We start from the raw sequence: 24,345 nt of genomic DNA on the forward strand, positions 1-24,345 counted from the left end.
GTCTAAAAGCCAACCATTACCTCCACCGTCAGAAATCAGAACACCAACACCTTTATGTCAGTGACATCAATGCATACAATCCGTTCAAAAGATGAAAATAGCTCAATATATCATTCATATCACTCACTCATCCATAGCTGTGTAGATGTGGGCAGATAGACAGAAAGAGAGATAGACAGTCATAGATTTTCATGACCATTGTCACAATGTGCCTCCTCAAGAAACAACTGAGTTTGTCTTTTAAAACAGCAGCCATGGCAGAAATGTCATTATTCTGACCTACCTGAAAGTGCAGAATTATGGTCCATATTAACCCCAGTGTCAGTTTGGGATTTCCGTCTGTGATGTCATCATTCCTGATGTTCACCAGTTTCACCTGTGTCCACAAAAGAACATGTGTAAGGATCGGATCATTCAACACCACGTACACAAGACCCCTAGAATAATATTACTGCTTATTCAGATAAAGAGTGGTTTAAAGATTATTTTATATCCAACTTTGTTTATATTAATATATGATTGATATATTAACATTAATATTATGTCAAGATTTAATGATAGTATCATTTGAATCTGAACACTTTATGAAAAATAACATTCTCTTCTTCAAAAACTCCTTCAGACACATTATTCAACATTGTGTCAATAGCCTGTGTTCTACCACAAGGGGGCAGTAAAAGACAGCTCATTAAATGAAGTCAGGATACTGACAAAGCAAAATTTCAATAGGAGTAAAACAACATCTGGCAAAGGCCTCATCCAATTCACAGAACATAAATAGTTTTAAGAATCTGTCTGTGTTCTAATGCAGATGTAGCTATGTATTAATAGGAGAAGAGTTAATTGTTGAATGTTAATGCAGGTCAAACTCTACTCAAAGAATGACAACGGGTATTCACAGGGCAACTTTGCTCTTTGTGTGCTCACACTCGTGCTCTGGCTCTGCCTGGACTTGGCAAAACGTTAATGCCCCTTTGCCTGGTCATGTGACCATTTGCAGCCTTTCACTCTCAGCAAGTGCAAAAGAAAGTGAAACTGCTGTCCAGTTGGTTAATGAATATGAATGGCCCATGAATTGCCCAACCAAAGCTACAAAAGGGAAAGCAACAATGAGATAAAGGGACGGTTTGTATTGGAATGTGTGAATCCTTTGTCTGCGGGCCTGGACCGATGTCAGTGATGTAATCGCTCAGAGAGCCTAGCGCAAGTGAGGCAGTGCGTTTCCCATCACTCTCTCTGATTAAGCCGCCGGGGAAGTGAATGGGATCTGCCTTAAAAAAAAAAGGCACTTCGGAGAAATGATGGCTTCATCATGGAAATATTCTGTAGCAATCACGGCCCAGCTATCACCCTCAGCGGCGAGGGGGAGAGCATCCTCACAGTGCCTGCTGCATTTGTGTTCTCAGGCAATGCATCACAACGGTATCTGACACCAGTGTAATAAACCCTGCACTGAAACCTCTCCGCCAAGGTTAGACAAACATTTAAGTTAAAACTAATGGTTATGGCCTTGATATGATAAAGGTTTGCTCATGCAAATACGATTTTAACCACAACATATGGAAGAAAATGTATTTCAAATTAAATAATGTGATAACTTGTTATTGCAATCATCTTTAAGGTGTAAATACTTCAACTAAATGTTTTATATTGGAGTGCTCTGTCTGTGTTGCATTGTGGTTAATGTCGTAGCCACCTTATCTTTGCCCATGACTGCTAGCCAAACAGCCCTTCAGATTAGCATGCTGCAGCTGGTCTTACCTGTCTCCTCTTTAAGTAGTCCAGTGCTATCTGTACATTCTGGAGTCTGTGGAAGCGCATTCGGCCTTTCTCCCGAGGCTGTGGGGAGAGAGAGAAGAGGGCAGAGGGCGTCAGACAGCATGTGATGATGAAGCAAACAAACACTCTCTCTTTTCACTAGAAAGACTGGAGACTCACCACATGGGGGGGTGGGGGGGGTGGGGGCACACAGGTGTGCTGTATGAGAGATAATCTCTAAATGCTGACTGACCCTGTCATCACATTTGGGGGTCAGTTCTACCCATCCCTGCCTACTCCATATCAACAGCAGCGTGAGGAATGTGTTCCTTATTAAGAGAGTGCATTTACTGTGGAGAAAAGTATGTATCAGGCCCACCATCAGCTTCATTGGAATCAGTCAGTTGGGGAAATTGAACCTCCGGCACGGCACTACCTCCAAAACAATGTTATTACTTTAGGCTGTGTTATCCTGCACAAACACCATCTGTGGTGGAATAGCATCAAACAAAATCAGTTGTGCTAAGTGTCCCTTCGGGGAGTCCTTTAGCACTGCAGCCTTGAACTCTACAGGAGAGGGAGGGGAGGAGGGAGACTCTGCGGGGGCAGGAAGGCTGAACACTACCCTGGGCTAAAGGGAGAAGCGTGACGTCTTGAGGAAACAGGGAGGGAGTCCAGCCACCGGAGGCAGGGAGAAAAAACAAAACAAAACACGTGGACAATTGGTGCCCGAGCGTGAGGCAGTGAGATGGAAAAATGGCGATTCCAGTGACTGGCAGACTAGCTGGGTGATTGGTTGGCAGGCAGGCTAACGGGATAGAAGCCTCTGAGCGCTGGGTAAACCCTTCACTTACTCGCTCCCCTCTCCACCCCCTCAGGGAAGAGCCCTTACCCACCCCTACTGCACGGCTCTATGAAATCACTCTAGATGACGAGAGTCATTCCAGCACTTCCGCGTGTGAGCGCATTTTCATTGTAATGACAGATGAGCTGTGAATTGTGAAGCTATTACATAAAGAGGTCCTCATACAACATTGGTGAGTGTGTGTGAGAGAGCTTGTGTGCGAGTGTGTGTGAGTGTGTGCGTGTGTGTGTGTGTGTGTGTGTGTGGGTGCATGATGCAACAAGCGCTCGCGAGTGGAAATAAAGGCCAAGGCTTAATTCCCAAGAAGCAAGTGCAACTTGACTTTTCGAGCCTCCATGCAAATAGGAAAAGAATAAGGAAACTGGTTGATTCATGTGGTCAAGAACTTCCTTTGTTTTTTCTTCACAAATTAAATTCCTAAAAAGCACAAGCAGACCTGTCACTTGAACCTGGGAATTGACTATGCCTACGCAGCAGCAGCTCACTAGGCAGACAGTAGAAAAACAAACCCCACCCAGCCTGCAGTGTGAAGCACCAGCGGGTTCCAGGCTCTGACTCCTCACCGTCACAAAGCTCATATGCTCATGGGCAACGGCCTATTCCGGTAAAGACAGCTACTGCAGGCAGAATCGACATTGTTACCTACTCTCACTAACCTAATTACTGCAGGCCACCAGAGGATAGGAGAGGAGGATGAGGAGGAGAAGAAGGAGGAGAAGAAAAAGAAGAAGAAGAGGAAGGAGAAGAAAAAGAAGAATAAGGAAAAAAAGAAGGAGAAAAAGAAGAAGGTGAAGAAGAAGAAGAAGAAGAAGGAGAAGAAGAAGAAAAAGAAGAAGGAGAAGAAGAAGAAAAAGAAGGAGAAGAAGGTGAAGAAGAAGAAGGAGAAGGAGAAGAAGAAGAAGAAAAAGAAGAAGAAGAAGGAGAAGGAGAAGAGAGCATCCGGAGACTAACTGACATTGGAGCGGACCTGGGCCAGATTGATTCCAATCAGCTGCTCGGCTGTGTTTGTTTGTTTTGGATTGTTTGTTTGTTTGTTTGTTTGTTTGTTTGTTGGCCACTCTGGTTAAATGCCACGACACTCCGCTACACATTAGTGGTGTTAGGGAGGGGGTGGAGGGCGGGCGCGGGGGCCCACACCTACCCCCTTATCTTCATCATCAACATCATCCTGCGCATCCCCATGCTGCACATCTGCGCATGCGTCAGCCGCACTCACCAACCGCAACGTCTTCAGAAAATCACGCTCCCGCGGCTTACCCCAGTAAACGTGAGCACGAGGGAGAAACGGCACACAAACACACACACACATACACATGAGATACAGGGGGGGCAGAGGGACACCAACACAGGCATACAGATGAGGAAGAGGAGGAGGAGGAGGGCAAGGAACAGAAGAATAGAGGAGAAATAAAGAAGGGGAGAAGGACAGAGGAGACAGAGGAAAAGGGGAGGAAACAAAAAGAAAAAAGTCCTTAAAAAAGTTTACTGCTTCTTCTATTCAAGGCCACGAGAAGGTTAACTAGGCAGTTCTCATAGTTATCTCACACCATGTCTGAGAACTTACTGCAAATGGACTGGACTTGAAAGTTACAATCAATATGGCAAAGCTAACACTTGAATGGAGTGAGTATACCCAATCTCACTGACTCACTAGAAATCACTAGCTATTATCTCCAAAAAAAAAAAAACTCTTCACAGAGAACAGAGAGAACAATGCATCCATTATATAATCTAAAATCACTTCCATACCCCCCACAAAATCACATTTCTAATTCTATCCTACTCCCTAATCAAAAGAAGCACAGGGAATTTCACATGCATTTTTTTTTCATATTTTCATAAGCAGTGCAGAGCAAAATTAGCTGCACGCTAGCCTTTCAGCAGACACCTATCCGAATTAATTGTGTTATTGGGCTTACAAAGTAGTGCATTAAGGATTAATAAAAACCTGCTGTTTTCATTTGGCTAAATTATTGCACCTTGCCATACCGATGCAAACCCAAAAATAACACACGTTGTCATCAATCTACAGAGCAACTTGTCAAGCTAACACAGAAAGCTCTAGTTGAAACTTGGATACACTCAGACACCAGATAAAAAGGGAACGGGGGGTGGGGGGGGGGGGTGGGTTGGGCACATGTCACAACACATACAGGGAGGAGGCTAGATGGAGAATGCTACTCACCAGTGTTTCTCCAGACAAGACCTCCAGCAGCGAGATCAGGTTATGTCCATCTCTCAAGTCTTCGTATAGGTCATTTACATGTTTTCGTACCTTTAGAAAAGAGAGAGCAACTGAGTTAGATACAGAGTAAAACACTGTTCTCGTGTACGTCAGCATACAGAATGTGCTTGGACAATATAATTGTGTTTAGGTAAATATCAATCATTCAAAAACGAATCGGTTACAAACTAAAACTGTAAGGTTTTTATCCAAAGACAAAGCCATAATAGGACCAATGGACACCGTGTCTGCTTTCACAAGGCAAAAACACAGCTACCAGAGCCGTTATAACAAATAACCCACTTCAGACACGAACGTCAATTACAGTAAACAAACCCAGCAAATGAATCATCAGACCCTAATTAAGGCAACCATTTATTCCACTCCCAACATTCATCTGTCTCTTCAAATACCATTACGATCCTAAAACGAACACATTTGCCTACTCCAATGTGGTCGTAAAACATCAAGTACCTGCTGGGTAATCACATAAATTACATGGGCGACTCTAGGAGGGCAGGTAAGAAGCAGATAAGGGACGTAAAACTAAACCATTAGTGGCTCTAAAATGTGAGGAGGAGCGTTGGGTACCACAGGGTCGCCCCTGAGCTTGCCTTCCTCCTCTCCGAACACATCCCAGCTCCTTAAGCATTTCCTGCCTGTCAGACACAATGGATAGCCGTCCCACTCCTTTGGCTTGTTCAAACACAGTCTGATGTTTCTGATAGGACTCACAAAACCTGCACGGCAGGGCCCTGTCACTAACGAGAATTGAAGAATTTCTCACAGCAGGGTGTTAGTCAGCGGCCTTGTGCCTAAACATGTATTTTCTCCAGGGGGCAAAAGAAATAGAGAGTATAATCTTTACTAATGACTCTTTATATCAACAGACCTTCATATAAAATAACCTCTCATTAAACTTTGGCAACAAATGTTATAGTGGCCTACGGTATGCAAGATCATATTAAAACCCACCACCACCAACACACACAACAATTAAAAAAAAACTCCTTTACAGTTAAACTTTCGCAATGAACTGCTGACACAAGGGTCTTTTATGACCTGTGCGTGGCATCATCACTCACTGAAGTGATGATTATACATGATGAGGTCACGTATGTGCCCTGTGCATTGGTGGTGCTGACAAAGAGAGAAAACCGCTTGCACAAGCATCTACTCAAATGTGTTTATATGGCTTTTACTTTAGCATGTTTAAAAAAGAAGAACACAGAGGCCAGAACATGCCGGTGTTGTATCTTGTTCCAGTGAAAACAAAGTATTAAGTTTATGTCTGCTACCCTTCATCTTCTGAAATCTGGATAACGTCTCTAGATTTCCATTCAGCAGTCTGCTTATTTGATGTATCTGATATGGTTTTTACAGAATTGTTTACAACTACATTTCTTCCCAGAATGCCCTGCTACAGTGCAGGTCTATTTACCTCTATCCTCTATCTACAGTGCTCCTTGGGCTGTACAACGACACCGCTGCTTTCAACCTATCTCTCTCATTTTACTACCGCACCTACCAGCTCCTCTCCCATTTCCACTTTTCAGTGACTCAGGTTTTTGCGCCCTTGGCAAACCCCTGGCGGAAGCTTATCTAACCAACCGTCATCGCTTCGCCCCCGACACTGTGCATGTTCACAGCCAAGGGTCCTGTGCAGTGCGGTGGGCTGCTGCCCTGAATACCAGCCTGCTTAAATCAGCCCCTCTGGCTCAATGACCTGCTTTTACCCAGGCTCCTCACCGCCATAATCCTATCGCACACAGCTGCGGTGCCAAAATAGACCGCCGGCCTCCCCCTTTCTGGGTCACGCAGATACCCGTCCGTGACTTTACTCAGCACCTTTGCTTCCACTGACACTAGCTGGGGGTCATGGTGACCCAGACATTAAAGAAGAAGCTGAGGGGTGGGGCAAGGGTGGGGTACGGGGAGGGGGGGTGGGGGCGTTCTTGGTCAGTCATATGACGGCATGGCAGCAGCTTACATTCAAACGGCAGTAGAGGAAAGGCAGAGGCTTGATATCTGAGATCTGGCAGCTAACACGTCCAAGAAAATGAAACAGTGAGTTGAGAAAGTTAAACCGTGTTTAGGCCGAGTCACTCAAGGCAGCTAGAACAAAGGTCCACTGAGGTTTGTCAGGTTACTGTAAGGTTCCCACAGGCTGCAGTGACATCTTCTGAACTGAGGAAAATACGGCTAGTTGTGCCCGATAGCCACTTCATTTTTTATCCAAATCTCCTAAAACTGTCAAAACCAGGATTATGACCCCTTCTTTAAGCTTATTAAACAACAAAATAAAGGCAGATTTGTGTGCACGACAAGCTACCCTTCCTAACCAGTCCCTCTGAATAATCCTGAGGGGGCATTTCATACTCCATAAACAGCAACTTGTTCAGACTAATATGTGGGTGGTATCGAAAATGGCTTACAAAAACACCCTCGCTGAAGATGGGTATCATCCTGAGTAAACACTGGCAGCTTCTGCTCATTAGCCGTCACAATAACCTAAGTTTAAAGCTGGCAAAGTGCACACATCACTGTCAAATCTGTCTGGGGCTCATTCATCTGAGCAATTATATCATTAAATTGTCTTGGACGCTGTTCGGGGTAAAATCCTCATTCCGCTGCGGATTTATGCTGAATAGGATCTGCTGATGGGCCATGATAAAACACAGAGATTTTGAACTTGTCTGGAGTTGAAAAGCCCCAGCAACGCGGTAAATAGGACAACACTCCACTGAATGCCATGGCTAAGATGTGTGACTAGGCATGCATGTTGAACTGCTTCTCATTAAGACAGCACTCTGCTTTGAGACTACTGTATGACAGCTGTGATTGTAACTCCACTTTACTCAGAGATTATCAGTGCTGACAGCCCCCCTAAAGAAAGGCATATAGTTAAAAAGGATAAAACACAGTAAATGCTAATGAATTAATTAATGAATGAATGAATGGGTGAACATTCCACTCCAATGTGCCAGTACTGAAGGCTAAACAGAACTATATAGAAATGCATTTTGGTGCACCTTGACCCTTGAGGTCTTGACATTCAATTTAACTTAAGGAAGAAACATGGTGGGGCAGTACCTCATCAGTGTTTGTGTTACTGGTCTCTAAGTGAATGTCATGCTCCCAGATTGCCAAAACAATGGTGTTTTGATACCTATCATTTCCTAATCTTTTCCTAGACATCCTGACATGGTCACATCTAAGTGACACACATCTGTGTAAAATACTTCCAGTAGAGCAGACATCTGAGAAGTAAGCAATGACAAAGGGAAAAAGACATGTACTGTACCTTAAGGAGATGCTGGTTTATCCATTTGGTAAATGTCTTTTTCTGCACTCTGTCTCTTTCATCTGTAAGATCAGAAAATAACCGAGTTAAAACACAAACAATCCAAAACACACATCAGTGTAATAAAAATCCCTGTAGGACACAATGCTTGTAGAACACAACGAGGCTCTGTCTATGAGTACCAAACCCGCCCTTGTTAAATGTCACATTTGTTTATTGTCTTCCAAAGTGTCTATCATTTTTGTCCTGCTACCAATGTGGCATTTTACCACATTTACCACATTGGTGGCAGGACAAAACACGATAGATTCATTGACAGATAAATGGCTATATTCATGTGAAACATGTATCAACAACATGTAGACCAGAGGTGAAGAGTTGTCCCAAACACAGTTTAGTTTCATCCTAAAAAAACGGAGCTTACTGACAGCCTTCAGTTGTGTGCTGTATCCCCTTGTGTATTTTGGAAAAGGAAACGGTATTTTTAGATGCTTAATTTGAAAACACTGAGCAAAGCTTCCATTACTCAGAGCTCCTCACTGCGAGCTGTACTGACCACAGTATTTTTTGTTTTCAGTAGTCATAGCAACAGCCCCGACTGGGCCATTCAGACAGTTTCCAGAGGATGTTACAAGGACGTTAAACATTAGCTGTCATCAATAACAATCATGTGCATGCTGAAGAATTCACCCGCTGCTTTCTTTTAGATGAAGTAGATAAATTGTGCTTTAGATTAATAATTACAATCATTAAAAATCATCACCACAAGCTACTATACAGCAAAATTCCCATCCATGGACCTTTCAGATTTGCTTCATTGATTTGGTTGTGCCTGTTTGTCATTGTCCTTTTTTATAAATATTTACAGTTCTGTCAGTCAGTCGCTCAATGAATGACAAACGTGCCCCATTTGCATCATTATGGACTTTGGTACCACAAGCACTCAGAAAAGACCGCTAAAAACTGTTACACAATCAGCTTTGCTCACAGCAGGATCTGTTCAAAGCTCAAATCTGTTACTGCATAAGCAGGGGGACAGGATGGTTTGTTACTACGGAAGAAAACTTCCAAAAAGTAGTAGTACAGTTTAGTGGTGAGAGTTGGGAAAAAACGAAGAGAAGGCACAGCAGCTGTTGTCGGCGGACAGAGAAGAGAAGATGAAGAAAGCTGAGGAGAGCTACTGACCCATGCAGCACATCAGCGACACCAGGTGAGCGCTGCGCTCACCACCGCTCCTGAGTAGCATCAACATGGCCCCCTGAGACGGACACCCCGTGAGGAGAGACACACACACAGTGAGAGGGAGAGAGAGAGAGCGAGCGCAAGGACCGGCACCACGGAGGCAGCTACCACGTCTGAGCTGCTGCTGGCCAAAATCACTGAGGGAGTGATTTCAGTGGTACTGCTAGTCAGCCTCTTTTTCCCTCTCACACGTGCTCTCACTCTCTTTCTCTCTCACTGTCTTTCCTTCTCTTCCTTTCTCTCACTTGCTCTCTCTTTCACTACCTCTACATGTCACTTTCTCTTTCCTCCCCTCTTTATCTCTCTCTCTCTCTCTCTCTCTAGCTCTCTCAGCCAGTCTCTGCTTGTCTGAAGGGCAGCACACACCTCCTTGCTCATGGAGCATTTAGAACGAGTTCGGTCAGGTTTTCCAAAGACGCATGCTGACTACAAAGTTCCCTCTATTGCTAATGTGTGTATGCTCCTGCCAGTGGGAGCTCTACTGGGACTCTACTGCCTACGGCTCCACTCTACCTGGCCAGCTCCAAGCAGATGCACACCCCTCCCCTTATGAGACAAGGTTCTGCTCAAGGTTTCTTCCTGTTAAGACGGAGTTTTTCCTTGCCCCTGTTGCCTTTGTGCTTCCTCCAGAGGGGTTCAGGCTCTGGGCTCTGTACAGCGCCTTGAGACAATTTCATTCATATGAATTGAATTGAATTGAATTGAATTGAATTGAATTGAATTACTGGTGCAGGAAATCAGCCTTGGGAGGTGAGCTCTGAGCAGGAAGCATCAGTGAATAACTGATCTTCCAAGCCATGATTAAGGAAGTCTGTGTGTAAACATACAATGTCTGCTACACTAAGTCCTGGGTAATAAAATAATAAAGTGATCAACAGATTGGTGTGATTAATCATATCATTCACTTGATCTGTCAGTGTTTTGCATAGGTATTTTAGGGTGTGGCAAGCCAATAAATGTTTATTTTTTTCGGTGCTGTCATTAAAATAAAGATACTGTGTTATCTATTTTTCTGAAAGCCATCCAGCTATCTAAAACAACATGATCTTTGAGGACACATATCAACACTAAGTAAGGGCGTAAAGTGTATGCACTCACCTAACTGGTTTGATCAGGCTATGTGTGTTTCATCATAGTAGTTTAATGCATTCTCACAATAAGAAACATTAGCCTACTCAAGAGTCCTTTTTGTAAACAATGGTTATGGTAACCTCACATAAATACAATTGCTGATGCCCACTCAACCGGTTTTAGTCTAAATATAGTCTTTGAATGCCAACAACAGTAAATACATCCTAAGAAGCCTGTGCAGTTCTCCGGTAGACGTGCTGCACCTGTTAGCATAAAGCATCTGGGCACGATTATGCATAACAACATGCGTGCCTGGTAGGCCTATCATTCCAGCTAGTGCCAACTCATGCACTAGGCAAACACTACACTGACAGACACCTCACCATCAAACAGAAACATTTTTGAAGGACATTAGCTTAAACACCCAACGAGGAGGCTACTTTCCAGCAGCGCTTCATTGCAGTCATTTGTCTCTTTCTCACCTTGTCCCCCTCACGCTCTCCAAAAGCTATAACTCACACTGACTGCAGTGAGAGATGACCTCCAGGAAATGCTCAGTTCACGGCCCTGTATTGAATAAGCCATGAATATCCTTTGTAAAAGCGGAACGTCACCACAGGCAACCTTGACTGATGCTAAGAGAACATGCTAATCTGTTCCGGTGAGACAAATCCATGCCCTGAATTTTATTGGCGCATGCCTAGTGCCACCATCAACATTTTAAAGTGTTGTCCATATCTCTGGCATTGAGCTGAGGCACACATAACGCACATCACGATGAAGACGGTAGAGGCAACATAATGGGTCAAAAGGGCATTAGGTTCTTTAGAGGTGAAGGGAAGGTTAGCTTTGTAGTCATGCCATATGGTTGCATGTGCTGTATGGCACCTTGCTCCATTCAAAACCAATTTTATATTTTATGTTCATCTATCTGTTCTCTAAAATCTGGAGAACATTTTACATTCAGGAGTGTGCCTGTTTGATGGGCCTGACATGGTTCATACTCATACCCAGGCAGCTGCTGAATCTGTAACTAAAGTGCCCCTAATCTGTTCCACCGTCAGCTCATACCTGGTTGTATTTACTAGGGAGTAAGAGTCCAGCAATTGGAGCTATGCACCCAGGTGTCAGAAGTGAGGAGTGTGGTGCCCTCTTGAGGAGTAACCTGGTGAGCACTCAGGTCTCTTTTACTGCCTACTTACATGCTCATCACGTGTCTAACAGGAACGTGTGTTGTCATTGGGAGCTCGTGAATCACTATGAGTTGGACAGAGTAATTCTAAATGTTATTCTAGTAAAAGTAAATTTGTTGTTATGCTAAACTGTGGAGTTCAGTTAACACTGATGTGTTAGGCTCAAAACAAGAAACATGCTGATCAGCTGACGAGAAATGCGAATGCCTTATCTTGGCAAGGTCTAAAGGCCTCTTCACTTACAGACACATTATGCCTCATAAAGAGCAAGGAGCCACAGCGTATGTGGGATCCAGCGCTTATCTAAGAGTTCCTTTAAACTGCTCTTCTCCCTGACACTGCAGGTAGAGCTTATAGAAATTACACTGTAAACTTTTAAAGGCTGCATGTTATCACATCACAAGGACTCAGTCAGACCACAGAGGTACCTCCTGCTGTTAGCTGTGGTGCATACTTACAGACCCTGCTACTGAACCCTACCTGACTCAGTAGAGTATACTCCACATGCACACTGCACATGCAGCCTTTAGTGAAAGGCTTTTACTTCCCTGCAATTTCACGAATGGTTATTTTTCTTTTTCTATAAAGAAGTGAGAGAGGTTCACAAAAAATGGACTTACCCCAAACCACACAAACTTTCAAATCATATCTTAGTGTCCACATTTAAAACTTGACTAACCAGAATTTTCTCTCAAATTATAACTTCCAGGATAAGGCACCCTAACCACAATAAGTCCTCAAGAAGCAGCATAACGTATCCAGTTGCTTTCACAAAAAAGCAGAACCTGACAGTCAGTGAATCACAACTTCAACACAATTTCCACACATTCACCAACCAAAAGCACTATTCATTCAACACCTGCAGAACTAACTCAATGCTCTCTGGGGCACTGAAACAAATTAGCCGAATATGAAAAAAAAAACTCAAGCACTCCCATTTATTATTGTTATTTCCCATTACCAACTCAGGGTTAACCCCAATGTTGCTGTTCAGAGGCCCTGCCTCACACAGACCCACTGGGTGGAGATGTGAATGTGCTAGTCATCAGCTCTTGACCTGCGGCTCTGCTAAGCTGGTGTCTGAAGTATCACTGAGTGTCCTCATTGGTCTGTGCAGCTCTACTGCCTGTGCCAAGAGCCACTACAAAAAAACTGCTTCGGGAACCCAGCTGGTAGTCTGTCTCTCTCTCGTTTTGCATATATTCACAACTAGACATAACCACGTCGCTTTAGCTTAGCATGCTCCATATGCTTTATTTTTCAAGTGATCAAAACGTATGTAACCATACAGTATTAAAGGCTTACCAAGGAGAGCTAAGGAACAAGATCAAAAGAACTGAGTGTAAACAGCTCAGTTAACAGTATTTGCTTGACCACCAAATGTCCTTACTCAAGTGCGGTACACTCAAAGGTTGTTCCCATGTATGTATATTTCTTTTGGTAAAGCACGAGTTCAACTCCATGTTCTGTGCTGTTATTTAACACCACTGCTTACCCTCTTTCACCCCATTGAAAAACAATGATTTTAAGTCCAAACAGAGATTATGAAGACTGGTGTAAGAGGCTTGAATATCAGAACTGCTGTGTGTGTGTGTGTGTGTGTGTGTGTTTGTGTGTGTGTGTGTGTGTGTGTGTGTGTGTGTGTGTGTGTGTGTGTGTGTGTGTGTGTGTGTGTGTGTGTGTGTGTGTGTGTGTGTGTGTGTGTGTGTGTGTGTGTGTGTGCGTGCGCACAAACGGTACTTTAAGGGGAAAGGATGCAATGAAAAACAGCAATGGCACAACTACTAAAACACCTCATGAATTTGAGGTATGTTATTGCCATCTGTGTCTGAACAGAGAATGTTGCGTCGTCTTCATCAGATGGCATGCACTCCAATGGGGTGTGCTCTAGCGTTAATGTGAGACTATGTTCTCTTGGAGCAAGTTCCCTGTCAGGGATGCACACAGATGACGGTGTGACTTGACACTGAAGGGCCGATCCCCTTCTCAGTGACTCTGCGATGAGCTGGCTACTGACTCATTCTGCAAATACAGGACATGAATCAATTACTCAAATGAAGAGCTATGCGGCAGATAAGCTTACGCCACAACTCACACACAAGGGTATATAAAGACTTCAGAAGTCGGCTTCTGAGTCCAGCTCTCCAGGAGTTTTACGGAAATGTAGAAGAAATACCTCTGGACTTAATATGTAGCTCTAGGAAGTAAATGTTCCTTAAGCATTACACATTTATAGCCATACTCCAATAGGCAAGTTTCAGGACAGCTGAGGACAGTGTAACTTCTGGGGGTGGTATGACCACAGAGGACAGTATGACTTCCCCAAATGACAGCAGTGACTGAGACCCTGGGCAGGTAGCTGTGTCCCCGTTGACTGTAGGTCACTGTACATGAGTCTGTACATGAACTCCTCTCCAGGAGTTTTACGGAAATTTAGAGGAAATATTTCTGGACTTTGTGTTAGTGCAGTACCTCTGGACTTAATATGTAGCTCTACAGGGGGTACATGTTCCTTACACAAGCATTGCACATTTATAGCCACACTCTCCTGGGCAAGTTTCAGGACAGCTGAGGACAGTGTAACTTCTGGGGGTGGTATGACCACAGAGGACAGTATGACTTCCCCAAATGACGCAGTGACTGAGACCATGGGCCGGTAGCTGTGTCACTGTACATGAGTGGGTATAAATAGCCATCAGAGGAAAATCAACATGTGTGCCTTACCACTAGCCAGCTGTATGGTACAGAGACGTCCTGTCTCCTCTGATTATCGGTCTACTGTTAGAATGGGACAAAATATCCATATCAAACTACCCAAGACACCCCAGTTTCTCATCACGATAGCATGTAGCAGATCTGAGATTGAAGGAAATACCCTTCAGCCTTAATTTAGAAAACCTGTGTTTCCCCTACCGTTATATTAGGGGGGCGCCCCGCCCCCCCCCAACGGCACCCCTCGCCCCCCCTGGAAGGTCAAGTTAATTTTGTTATATATAGCTTGTTATTTTATTAAACAAAATAAATAGCCTTATGTTATTTATCTTATTTACACGACGGCATGTAATTTCTGTCTCTACATGGTCGCGCGTTTACAATTCTCTGCTCTCTGTATCGCGCATGGCGGAGTTCCGCTGCGATGCGCACAAACACACACACACAGACACGTGCGCGCACACACAGGTGAGAACGCTCCCACCAGCGGACAGAATTGGGCTTAAGAATCAGTGCACAGCCACGGACAATTTTAAGCTTTAAAAAACAAATTTCCAGGCGTTCAAGAATCAGGCAGAGATATTTTCCTAGGTAGGGTCGACAATGAGGCCCAATGAGAATGGCTACAACAGACGTGGAAACAGAATGTCCGCACCGAAAATTCAGAAATAGATCTGGCTTCCATTTTTTATCATTTTCCGCGAGTTGTGCGTGGCCCTTTTTACATAGAGTCTGGTAATAAATCTATGAAATGTAACGAAAATTATTTATTTTGCTGTGAATAATGAAGGAAGCAATAAATCCGATTATTTGCCAAACCCTCAAGAGCTGTTGCCATGGAGATTTAACGTTACTTTCTGTTTGAAGACAAGGTAGCAGCTAGTGTTGAAGAATGGATGACTTGAAATTGGACGACTTTAAATTAATATATGAAATTAAACATCAACACCTATACGGATAAAATAAATAAACAAGGATAGCAAAACAGATTGATAAGCAATGAGAACGGCAGAAACACAGGCAGGACGTCAGATGACGAGACAGATCATAGTGACACAGGCTGTTTTTTTTCCGTCATATGAAGGCTGAGACATGTATAACATTTTATTCAGTCTTACTGGTCCTTTTGTAATGCCAACACGTGCACTTTGTTGTGGATAAGTAAAGCCTATTTTGCTAAATGTTTGTAGTCCTGGTAATCTTTTGTTTGGCATATTGGTGAGGTTATTAAGAGGACCATTTCTCAATCGTTTTGTTCTTGATGAATTAATGTTTGTTTATTAATCAGTTATTTTTCAACAAATAACTCAATTATGATTACAAAGAGGACAATTCACAACTTTTTATCGAAACTTTTTGGAAAAGCTCCTGCGAAATGTTCTTCGACAATCCCAGAAAGATACACCACTGCAGCGACAAAAGCTGCACACTTTGTGGATAATTGTCATAAAAAGAAATGTTCCGATGTTTAGTTCAATGTACAGTTAAAATAATTGTTCAGTTGTTATATTGACTGCTGTCATTAAAAGAAACACATGAACACCATGATTCCTTTAAGCGTTTGTGTCGTGAAGCCACGCTGCCACGCCGCGCCCCCCCCCCCCCCCCCCCCCCCCCCCCCCCAAAGCTGTAAACCTAGGGGAAACACTGAAAACGTTCTACAGTTTCATACCATTTAAAAAAAAATCAAGCCCACATAAGCAGGGGGGGCTACAGACAGTGAGAAAGGCATGGAGGTAAACCCATTACCCTTAACACCACTACTGCAGGCATCATTAAAGTGGGAAAGGCAAGCAAAGCCTGGTTGATGTCTAACCCAGGCCCTCCACTCCTGCCCCACATTTTGACCTTTCTGTCAGACGTTGGGAAGTGCCAACCGAGCCAAGCGTTTCCTATGCCCTCAGCCTGGCACGCGCTCAACTCCCAGGCCTGGCATCCACGCCAGCCTCTCCTGAAAATAAATAAACGCTCCCCACAGAGCAACGGACAACCTCAGGTGGGAGCCGTGCCGAATCCAGGCCACAGCCGGGTAAGTTCCGGGCCAGATCTGGTTCTCACAGTCAGTCTCTATCTGGCACAGACATATCCATGTTCTCCCCAGTGTAGCATGGGCGTTCAGCGCTGACTGAACTCGGCAAGAGCAGGCAAAGCCAGTATGACATCATAGCTGTCAAACATGTTGTAAGAAGGGGAGTGCTGTGATGACCAGTTGATGACAACACTGTCGCAATCCTGCGAGTGATTCACAAATGAGCGCTTTGTTGTTCCGTGGTAACTGCAGGCTGACGAGCTACACGCCGGGCATGCTGTCAGTAACCTCCCCGCGAGGGGGAGAAAAACCTGAATTAAAAAACACAGTGGAGAGAGCCGCAGAAAGAGAGAGAGAGAGAGGAAAACAAAACCCTTGAGGTGACATTCCTGCCGTCTTCCCTGCCTGAGACAGGCACGTTTCCTCCTTAGGGAAGGGCAGCATGTGAAATATGTGCCGGGGACAGCCACAGTGCCTGCAGCGCCATCTTCAAAAGAGCATAAACAGATACCCCTGCTTTTAGCCTGCAGGTTCAACCCCAGCCTACTGGGCTAATGGTCTGATGTGTGTGTGTGCCCGTGTGTGTGTGTGTGTGTGTGTGTGTGTGTGAATGTCTAAGTCAGTCTATGTGTCTGTACCATATCTGTCTGTGTGTGTTCTCAACTGTACGTAAAAACTACTGTTGGGACTTCATGCTGTGTCATCCCTAAAGACTGTTTACAGGAGAGGAACAGAGTCTGCCATAGATTTCTCTGAGGCACTAACGGAAAACAAACATCGCACAAACAAATAGAAATTTTCATCATTGACCCATTTAGTACACTGCAGTCCAGCCATTGTAAAGAAAACAGGGGGCGTCTTGGGGGAGAAGAGCTGTCAGGAAAAACAACACTGAAGACAAGCTTTTTATAAACAGTAATCCAAGTAAGCCACTGACAAATATCAAAAGGGTCTAGAGAGGCGGCGGCTAGCGTAACGAGTGTTTTATGGGCCGTCCCCTAACACCCACCTGCGTAAGGTCAGAAGCAGCTGACGGGGTTACCAGGGTTACCGCTGTTACATGCCTGTGCCGGCACGGGGTAATCAGAGCCACGGCAGCGGACAGTGAGAAAGCCCCTCACAACCCCATCCCCCCCACCCACACACACACACACACACACACACACACACACACACACACAGCTGCTGAAGAGCACAGAGTCCTTATCTGGACGGACATCTGACTGGGAAGGACAGAGCCAGTAGGCCCGGGAGCCTTAAAGGTGCATGACTGTCAGAACGGTCGATTTGAGCATTCTAGTGCTATGCCAAGCTGCATTATAATGCAAAAACTCAATTGCAGTTCAATTGTGATATAGAGTTCCAATGCCAAATCTCTGCACAAAACATACTGAAATAGTAATCTAAGAACTAATGGTTCTCACTCTCAGCATCGCTAATGCTGTAGCAATATCAGTCTTTAGCTACTACATCAAACTCGCTGCACTGAGAATACAACACATCACACCACTGTGTCCATGCACCTTAAAGATTCAGCCAGTGCTCGTCACTGGCTCTCCTTCCTGGCTTGTTTTAAAAGGATGGCCGTACGCTAATGCCAGTGTTCTCAACCCTCCCCCCACATGGAAGACAAAGGGTGGGGCCTAGATGCAGACCCTGATGGGTATTGATTTGAAGTCAGCCGTTTCAAGTAAGCCATTACTGTTCAGCCACTTAGGATTCTAAATGTGTACAGCTGTGTGGAGGAGGTTTTAACCCACTGCGTGTGTTCTTGGCACAGTGCAGAGGTTTTAGTAATAGAGAAGGCGTCAGATAGACAGCCATCTTCCATAAATATGGTGTTGGCCTGAGTCACAAGGGGACTCTGATCAGTCCATGGTGCCCTAAAATAAGGAATGTGCCCTTTACATTAGTGGTGAGTTTTTTACCAAATTGATCGAACCACATGGTCTGATGAACTTCACAGATATGCAAGGTTACTGATGCTTATCACATAAAAACAAGAAGGTATGTGCCATAACTACTGCATTATCTTATCTGTACCGAAGATAACAAATGCAGGGCCTCTGCTAACAGCATCCTTGGTTATTTCCAATAAAAACCTGTTTTATTTCTAGATGAAAGCATAAAGTTCACACGACCACGGAAAAGACACATGTTGGTGTATGGCAAATGTACTTAAGGCATCTCTGGGTGGCTGTCTTATCAGCAGGCTTGTTGTGGTTGAAAGAGAGCTTGTTCAAGTGGAGGTATGCTACTAGGCCTCACTGACTACCAGCTCAGAGAAGTGATAAAAGCTTCCAGCTCGCATCTCAGCATCCTGCTGACAGTGTCACTTTTACCTCACTGCCAAGGAGCCTCATTTTAATGGTTTGATTGTAAGTACGATAGCAAGTCAGCCAGTAAGTCAAAGCTCTCCCCGCTGACGTTACAGCTCTACTCCAGCCGATTCTTCTATACATCTGCCACTCACACATAACTTCGTCTCTTCCCGAGAGCCCCCTTTTCCCTTGAAGCATGACAACCACGAAGACTCTGCTTTTTCTGTTTCAAAATAAAAAACACTGTTCATATATTTTCTACAAAAGTTCTGAACAAACACACACACTGCGACCCATTCAAAATGAATATATATATATATATAGAGAGAGAGAGAGGGAGAATTATACTTAATCTAAACATGCTACAATGTGTATACATTGTTCATAATACACTTTATAATACTGTACTGTTTTCACTGAAACCATTGTCACTGTAACTGCTTAATTTAAAGTTACTAGTTTAATTCAAACAGGACGCTGGCTGACTTTTGTTTGTCCATCCTAACAGTTTCACTGAATCTCCACAGTAAAATGCTGAATAAAGGGAGCTTCAACCGAAAGACACATGCCATCATTTTCCAACCGTTATCTCCTCATCCCCCTGGGCCCTGAGGGAAACAGGAGTGAATTAATACAGTGCAGCTGAGCAGGGCGTGTTTCCCAGAACCCTTAGCATCTTTTTGGTGGTGGTGGTGTGCCTGTTGGGGAGGATGAGGGGGGATGTTTGAATGAGCCAATGGCTGTCTTGCATTTGCTAGAAGAGGAGGGCCATGGAGTCACTGCATGACCTCATGTAGTCTGGGCCGGGAAGATAGACAGCCTAGGGAATGGATGACCCGCACACTTGGCCGAGTCACCATGACAACTCACAAATACATGAGCTCACCGGCAGCTTCCTCTCCACTCCACCCCCCTCGATCAGACCCACAGCGTGTCTATATGGCTCTGAATGATACATAAAACCAGATTAGAAACACTTTCTCTATCTGCCAATTTCCGCCTATACTGTACCTCTTTCACTTTCTCGCTGTCTCTCTTTCTCTCTACTTCTATATCTCTCTTTCTCTCACTTTCTCTCCTTTCACATCCCTCAGCCGCTCCTTCTCTGCTTCTCTCAACCGCATGCACATACTTTCGAAAAAGATACATCAGGCTTTTTTTTTATACAACAGCCATTGTTCCAGTGGACACAGAGTATCACTGAGAGGGAGAAGGCCATCTGGGGCCACCATTATCCAACACATTCCATTCATATTGCAGCTGTTTTCCATGCATCACAATCCAATACCAAATCCAGCAAATGCTTTCAATCCAGGATCTGCCTGTTCCCTGAGTAATGGTGCCTGTGTTCCTGTACTCCTGTACTCAGGGGTTCCTGTTGGCGCTCATATCCTTTGGAGTATGTTTAGAGTGGGAATCCAGCGTACCATACATAGTCTTTACAGTGTGTGAGCTCAGCGCTGATCCCACACATAATTAACGCATCTGTGTGTCCTGACTAATCCTGCTCTGTCTGTACTACAACTACAGGAACACATTCTCTAACTCTACTACTGAAATAAGTTCCACTACAAAGCTTTTGACAGAATCCTTCTGCTGGTTATAAATATATGTCCTGTGTATTTGGACTGGCCCTCTCAACAGCACTCCTAAGCAGAACACAACAGCCACGACAGAAAGTTAAAGCTACACGTATTAATAGAAATCAACCATTATGCTGTCACAGTAACTCTTCTCAGACTTTCACTCTGAAGCTCGCGCTCCTTCTGTCCAATCCGCATCTACGTGCCTGGATCAGACAGAGCAGAGACTAAAGGTCAATAGCTGATTAAATTACACTAGAAAGGTTTCCATGTCACCTTCCATCACCTTGTTTCCAGGAAAATTCAAAGCATATTTTAAAGAGTAAATAAATACATCCAACACTGTTTTCTGAAGGTCTTGGTTGATTCATAATATACATACTTCAAAATGATGCTCTTTGTGTGGATTACATTGTTGGTTAAACTGCATTCATATCCACAAGGGGCCCAGCAGAGTGGCTAAGAAAGGCTTACAGTAACATTAGAGTTCAAATAAATGTAAATTAAGCGCTGAGGGGTAGGGGGTGGGCTTCATGGTGAATACCAGCACAGCAGTGCGACGATCAGATTAGATTACTTTGACATGACTACACATTAAAATCCCCACCACCATGCATGAAGGCAGCAGCTCTGTAAAGCAATTAAACCAATCCCTTAAACCGACCTTTTGGAACACTGAGAGGTCACTTAAAGTTTTAAAGTCATCTGCTGCCACTATTGAGCTGATCGGCTAAAGAGAGCACTCCATCCAGTCTGTCCAAACAGGGCTGTACAGTAAGTGTTGTCTCTCTGCGACCATGGCCATCTGCAGCTTGGCTGGGGCATCCACAACCGAGCCAGAAAAACATGTAGGACAGGGATTTATAAGGCCAGAGTCCTGAGCAAGCACTGGGTTCAGGTTTCCACTGGGCACACACACGGTTAAAGCGCCGTCCCCTGCCACTGCCCGACGGCCCCTGCCTCCCGTTTCAGCCCGGTCCCCTGCTGGCCGAGCAGTGGGCTGACGAACAGCCCCCTACCCCTCACACACAGAGCATGGCACACAGACAAGTCTCCAGCTCAGGGGATCTACCGCATTGGGTCACAAAGCGCCTTTTGTACAGTAACAGACAGATAGCGTGGAGGGCGCTTGTGCGCTGTGTGCGGCCAGCCATTTAAATGTGATGCAAGGACTGTGAGGGGAGGGGGAGGAGGAGGAGGAGGACGGGTGGGGCTTAGGGGAGGAAGAGCACAAAGACGGTGACTGTGCAAAATTGACTGCTGCTCTATTCTCCCATAAGCAGAAAATATGGTATTGAATATGACACTGTCTGAGACGTACATATCTTATTATCTGATTTGTCAACATGATTTTTATTGTAATAATCATTATCGGCAAGTTAAGATTAAAATTCTGCATATTGTTATTTTCAATACCATTTTTGTATATTTGTCATTTAGTTGTATTTTATAAGGACCTAAATTTACATTATTTAATGTCATTCAAAATTCTATGAACACATTTTTTTACATTTTACATTAACATATTACGTCCCAGACAGGCTAGGCGTGTCAGAGACAAAACCCCTTAGTCAACAGATCACACTAAAGAAAATATTCCATCAACCCAAAATAACACTGCCCTGAAAATCACCCACGTGGGCAATGAGTAGTGAGAGAACGAAGGAAGAAGAAAAGCCACACAGGAAAAAATAGGCATTCTGAAACGCCTGACCACACCCCACGGCCAGACCAGATACACCGCTACACAACAGACTGAACCTCTTAGCTCACCCATGTTCCATGTGCAATGTGAATTAAAACCTTGATTGTAACAGATATTTGACTGGTCACTCTCTCAAATATCGACAACAGATAGGATCGGGGATGGAACAGTACTGCACAAATGGTAAATTCAATCCTAATGGGCATTAGATACACTATTGGCAGGCTGGTCTGGCTGGTGTTTAATAATAGGGCCAAGAGAAGGCACTAATGGAGAGTGCTGACTCCAAGAGAGAAGAGGAAGGTGTGGTCATAACAAAGCACAGATAGAAATGTATCAACCTGGTTCATACGAGTAGGCCCTGTAGAAAAATACATGCAACATGCATTGTTCAGAAGCATAAAATGCACATATATTTAATAATGAAATGCAGATGTTAGATTGAAAAAAAAATGCCATAGATGCAGGATGCCACTAGGTTGAACACTCTATTAGTATTAGATTAGTTGAGAAGAGAGGAAATAAAGGAGGAAATAAAAAAAGAACATACTGTAATTGACTACCACTCCACCTACACAGTAGCTTAGCAACCCACACACAATAACAGACCTTTAAACGCAACTAAAGGAGGCCCTATCCCTCATTTCGCCATGGAAAACAAGTCAGCAAAATATGACTTGAAGCACTGGGCATGGGTCATGTGAATGATCAGCTACGCTCCAGCCGTCTGCTCTGGTGTCATGACCTACGCAAACAGCGCCCTGCTAGTCTAGCACCGCTTGGCCCATCACTGGTTTGCAATTACAAGTTCTATTTGTGGGACATTACCCCAGCTTTTATGCCCAGCTCAAAACAGCAGCATCCACCCAACGAAAATAAACAAAACAACCAAACATATGTTAGGGGTCCGATTTGGAAATGGCCAGTTCTCTTTTTAAAAAGCTGAATACAGCATTTGTCTTGACAAGCTGCAGCAAAATCCACGATTGCATCACAATATTTGGTTCTGGAGTCAAGCTGTCTGGACATCAAGTCTTCTGTCTGCCTTGAGCAGATGCTGGAGTGTTTCCATTCACTTTCAACATTCATGATTGAAACTATCACACCCACTTTGATGGCAAATATTGAAAGTTAGATTAAACTATCAATCAACAGTGAATACTCTAACTGTAGTAAATTGATATAGTAAGGTTGGTTCCAATTTCATTGACAAGGTGCCCTTACACCCACAGTGCATTAATCAATTGAATGGTTGTGAAATCAGTGCTGTTGCTAACTTGCACACTAGGCAAATGCAGACTTCCACGAGTCACAGAAATACTTGAAATAGCAATGCTGTGAGATTAAGATAATCTTTTCCCAGGGAAAAACAATAAACATTCCCTTCACAAACAACACGCACGCTGTTAGCAGTGAGGTAACACTGCTAAAATGACCCTTCGAGCTAAGGTGAAGACCCTTGAGCTCTACATACCATCCCTGCAACACACCATAATAATGCATATAATAGTCATTTGTCTCATTTGGCCTCAAGGTCCCCAAAGAGGTAGCCAGCCCCTCGGCGGACTTGATGTCTTACTACACAATAGTTGGAATTCAGTACAAAAAAACCCTCTTGACATAGTAGAAAGGACAGCCAATCAATCCACCGAGACACACACCCACTTCTAATAAATCTTACGGCTTTTTCAGCAATGGTAGGGGATCTACTGTTTGAAAAGCCACAAAGCCTTACATAATTTATCCCCTTTGCCTGTCAAGAAGCTTTTCTAGAACACTGTGGTCCATACATCTCGGGTCCTGTGCAGTGGCCATTGTGTATTTGTAGAGAGCCAGGGATACTGGTTGAGGATCAAATTTACAGACTAATTGTGCAGGGTATATCTCAGTCCAGTTCAAAGCGACAGGATTAAAGCTTTTTCGAAAAGAAACTGGTTTAGGCCTTAGAAATGCATTTGGAACAGCTGAGAGGTGCTGGAACACTGCCCTAAAGACAATCCTGGTTGCTTGTATGTAATTAGTGGTAATACCTACTTAGTTGAGTATTGTTGTCTTTCTAACATCTGTGGGAGGAAGGGAAATTGGAGTGGAGTGGAGAAAAAAAATGTACGCTACATTTTGTGTGCCCTTCCTTGTACCCTTTTCTAACCTTTTTAAGCCAGTATGTACAAAGCCATGTTTTCTTAGCTTCTGAATTGACCACTTTTTCAGTGTTTCACACTGGTAAAGGGAGTGGTGTTGTCACAGTTCTGAATCATACAGCCCTGAAGACAGAACATTACACAGTTCAATTATGAACATCACAAACTGTTAACTGTCACAGAAGAGGTGACTGCCT

General features: G+C 44.0%; 1 protein-coding gene across 11 annotated transcripts in view; it reads right to left on the minus strand.

Moving 5' to 3' along the window:
* dst (dystonin) overlaps positions 1-24,345 on the minus strand; it is a 127,423-nt gene that overhangs the window by 95,034 nt on the left and 8,044 nt on the right. For 6 of the 11 annotated variants that reach the window (XM_031579602.2, XM_031579600.2, XM_031579601.2 and 3 more), the window contains exons 5-9: positions 8,152-8,213; positions 4,809-4,898; positions 3,765-3,875; positions 1,762-1,839; positions 284-376 (exon numbers count right to left, since the gene is read on the minus strand). In XM_031579602.2, coding sequence (XP_031435462.1) covers positions 284-376; positions 1,762-1,839; positions 3,765-3,875; positions 4,809-4,898; positions 8,152-8,213 — 434 coding nt within the window. The remainder of the gene's footprint in view (positions 1-283; positions 377-1,761; positions 1,840-3,764; positions 3,876-4,808; positions 4,899-8,151; positions 8,214-24,345) is intronic. The other 5 variants (XM_031579604.2, XM_031579605.2, XM_031579607.2 and 2 more) reach the window with 1 other exon arrangement.

Source organism: Clupea harengus, chromosome 13, assembly GCF_900700415.2.
Source record: "Clupea harengus chromosome 13, Ch_v2.0.2, whole genome shotgun sequence".
In the NCBI taxonomy this organism is placed as follows: Eukaryota; Metazoa; Chordata; class Actinopteri; order Clupeiformes; family Clupeidae; genus Clupea; species Clupea harengus.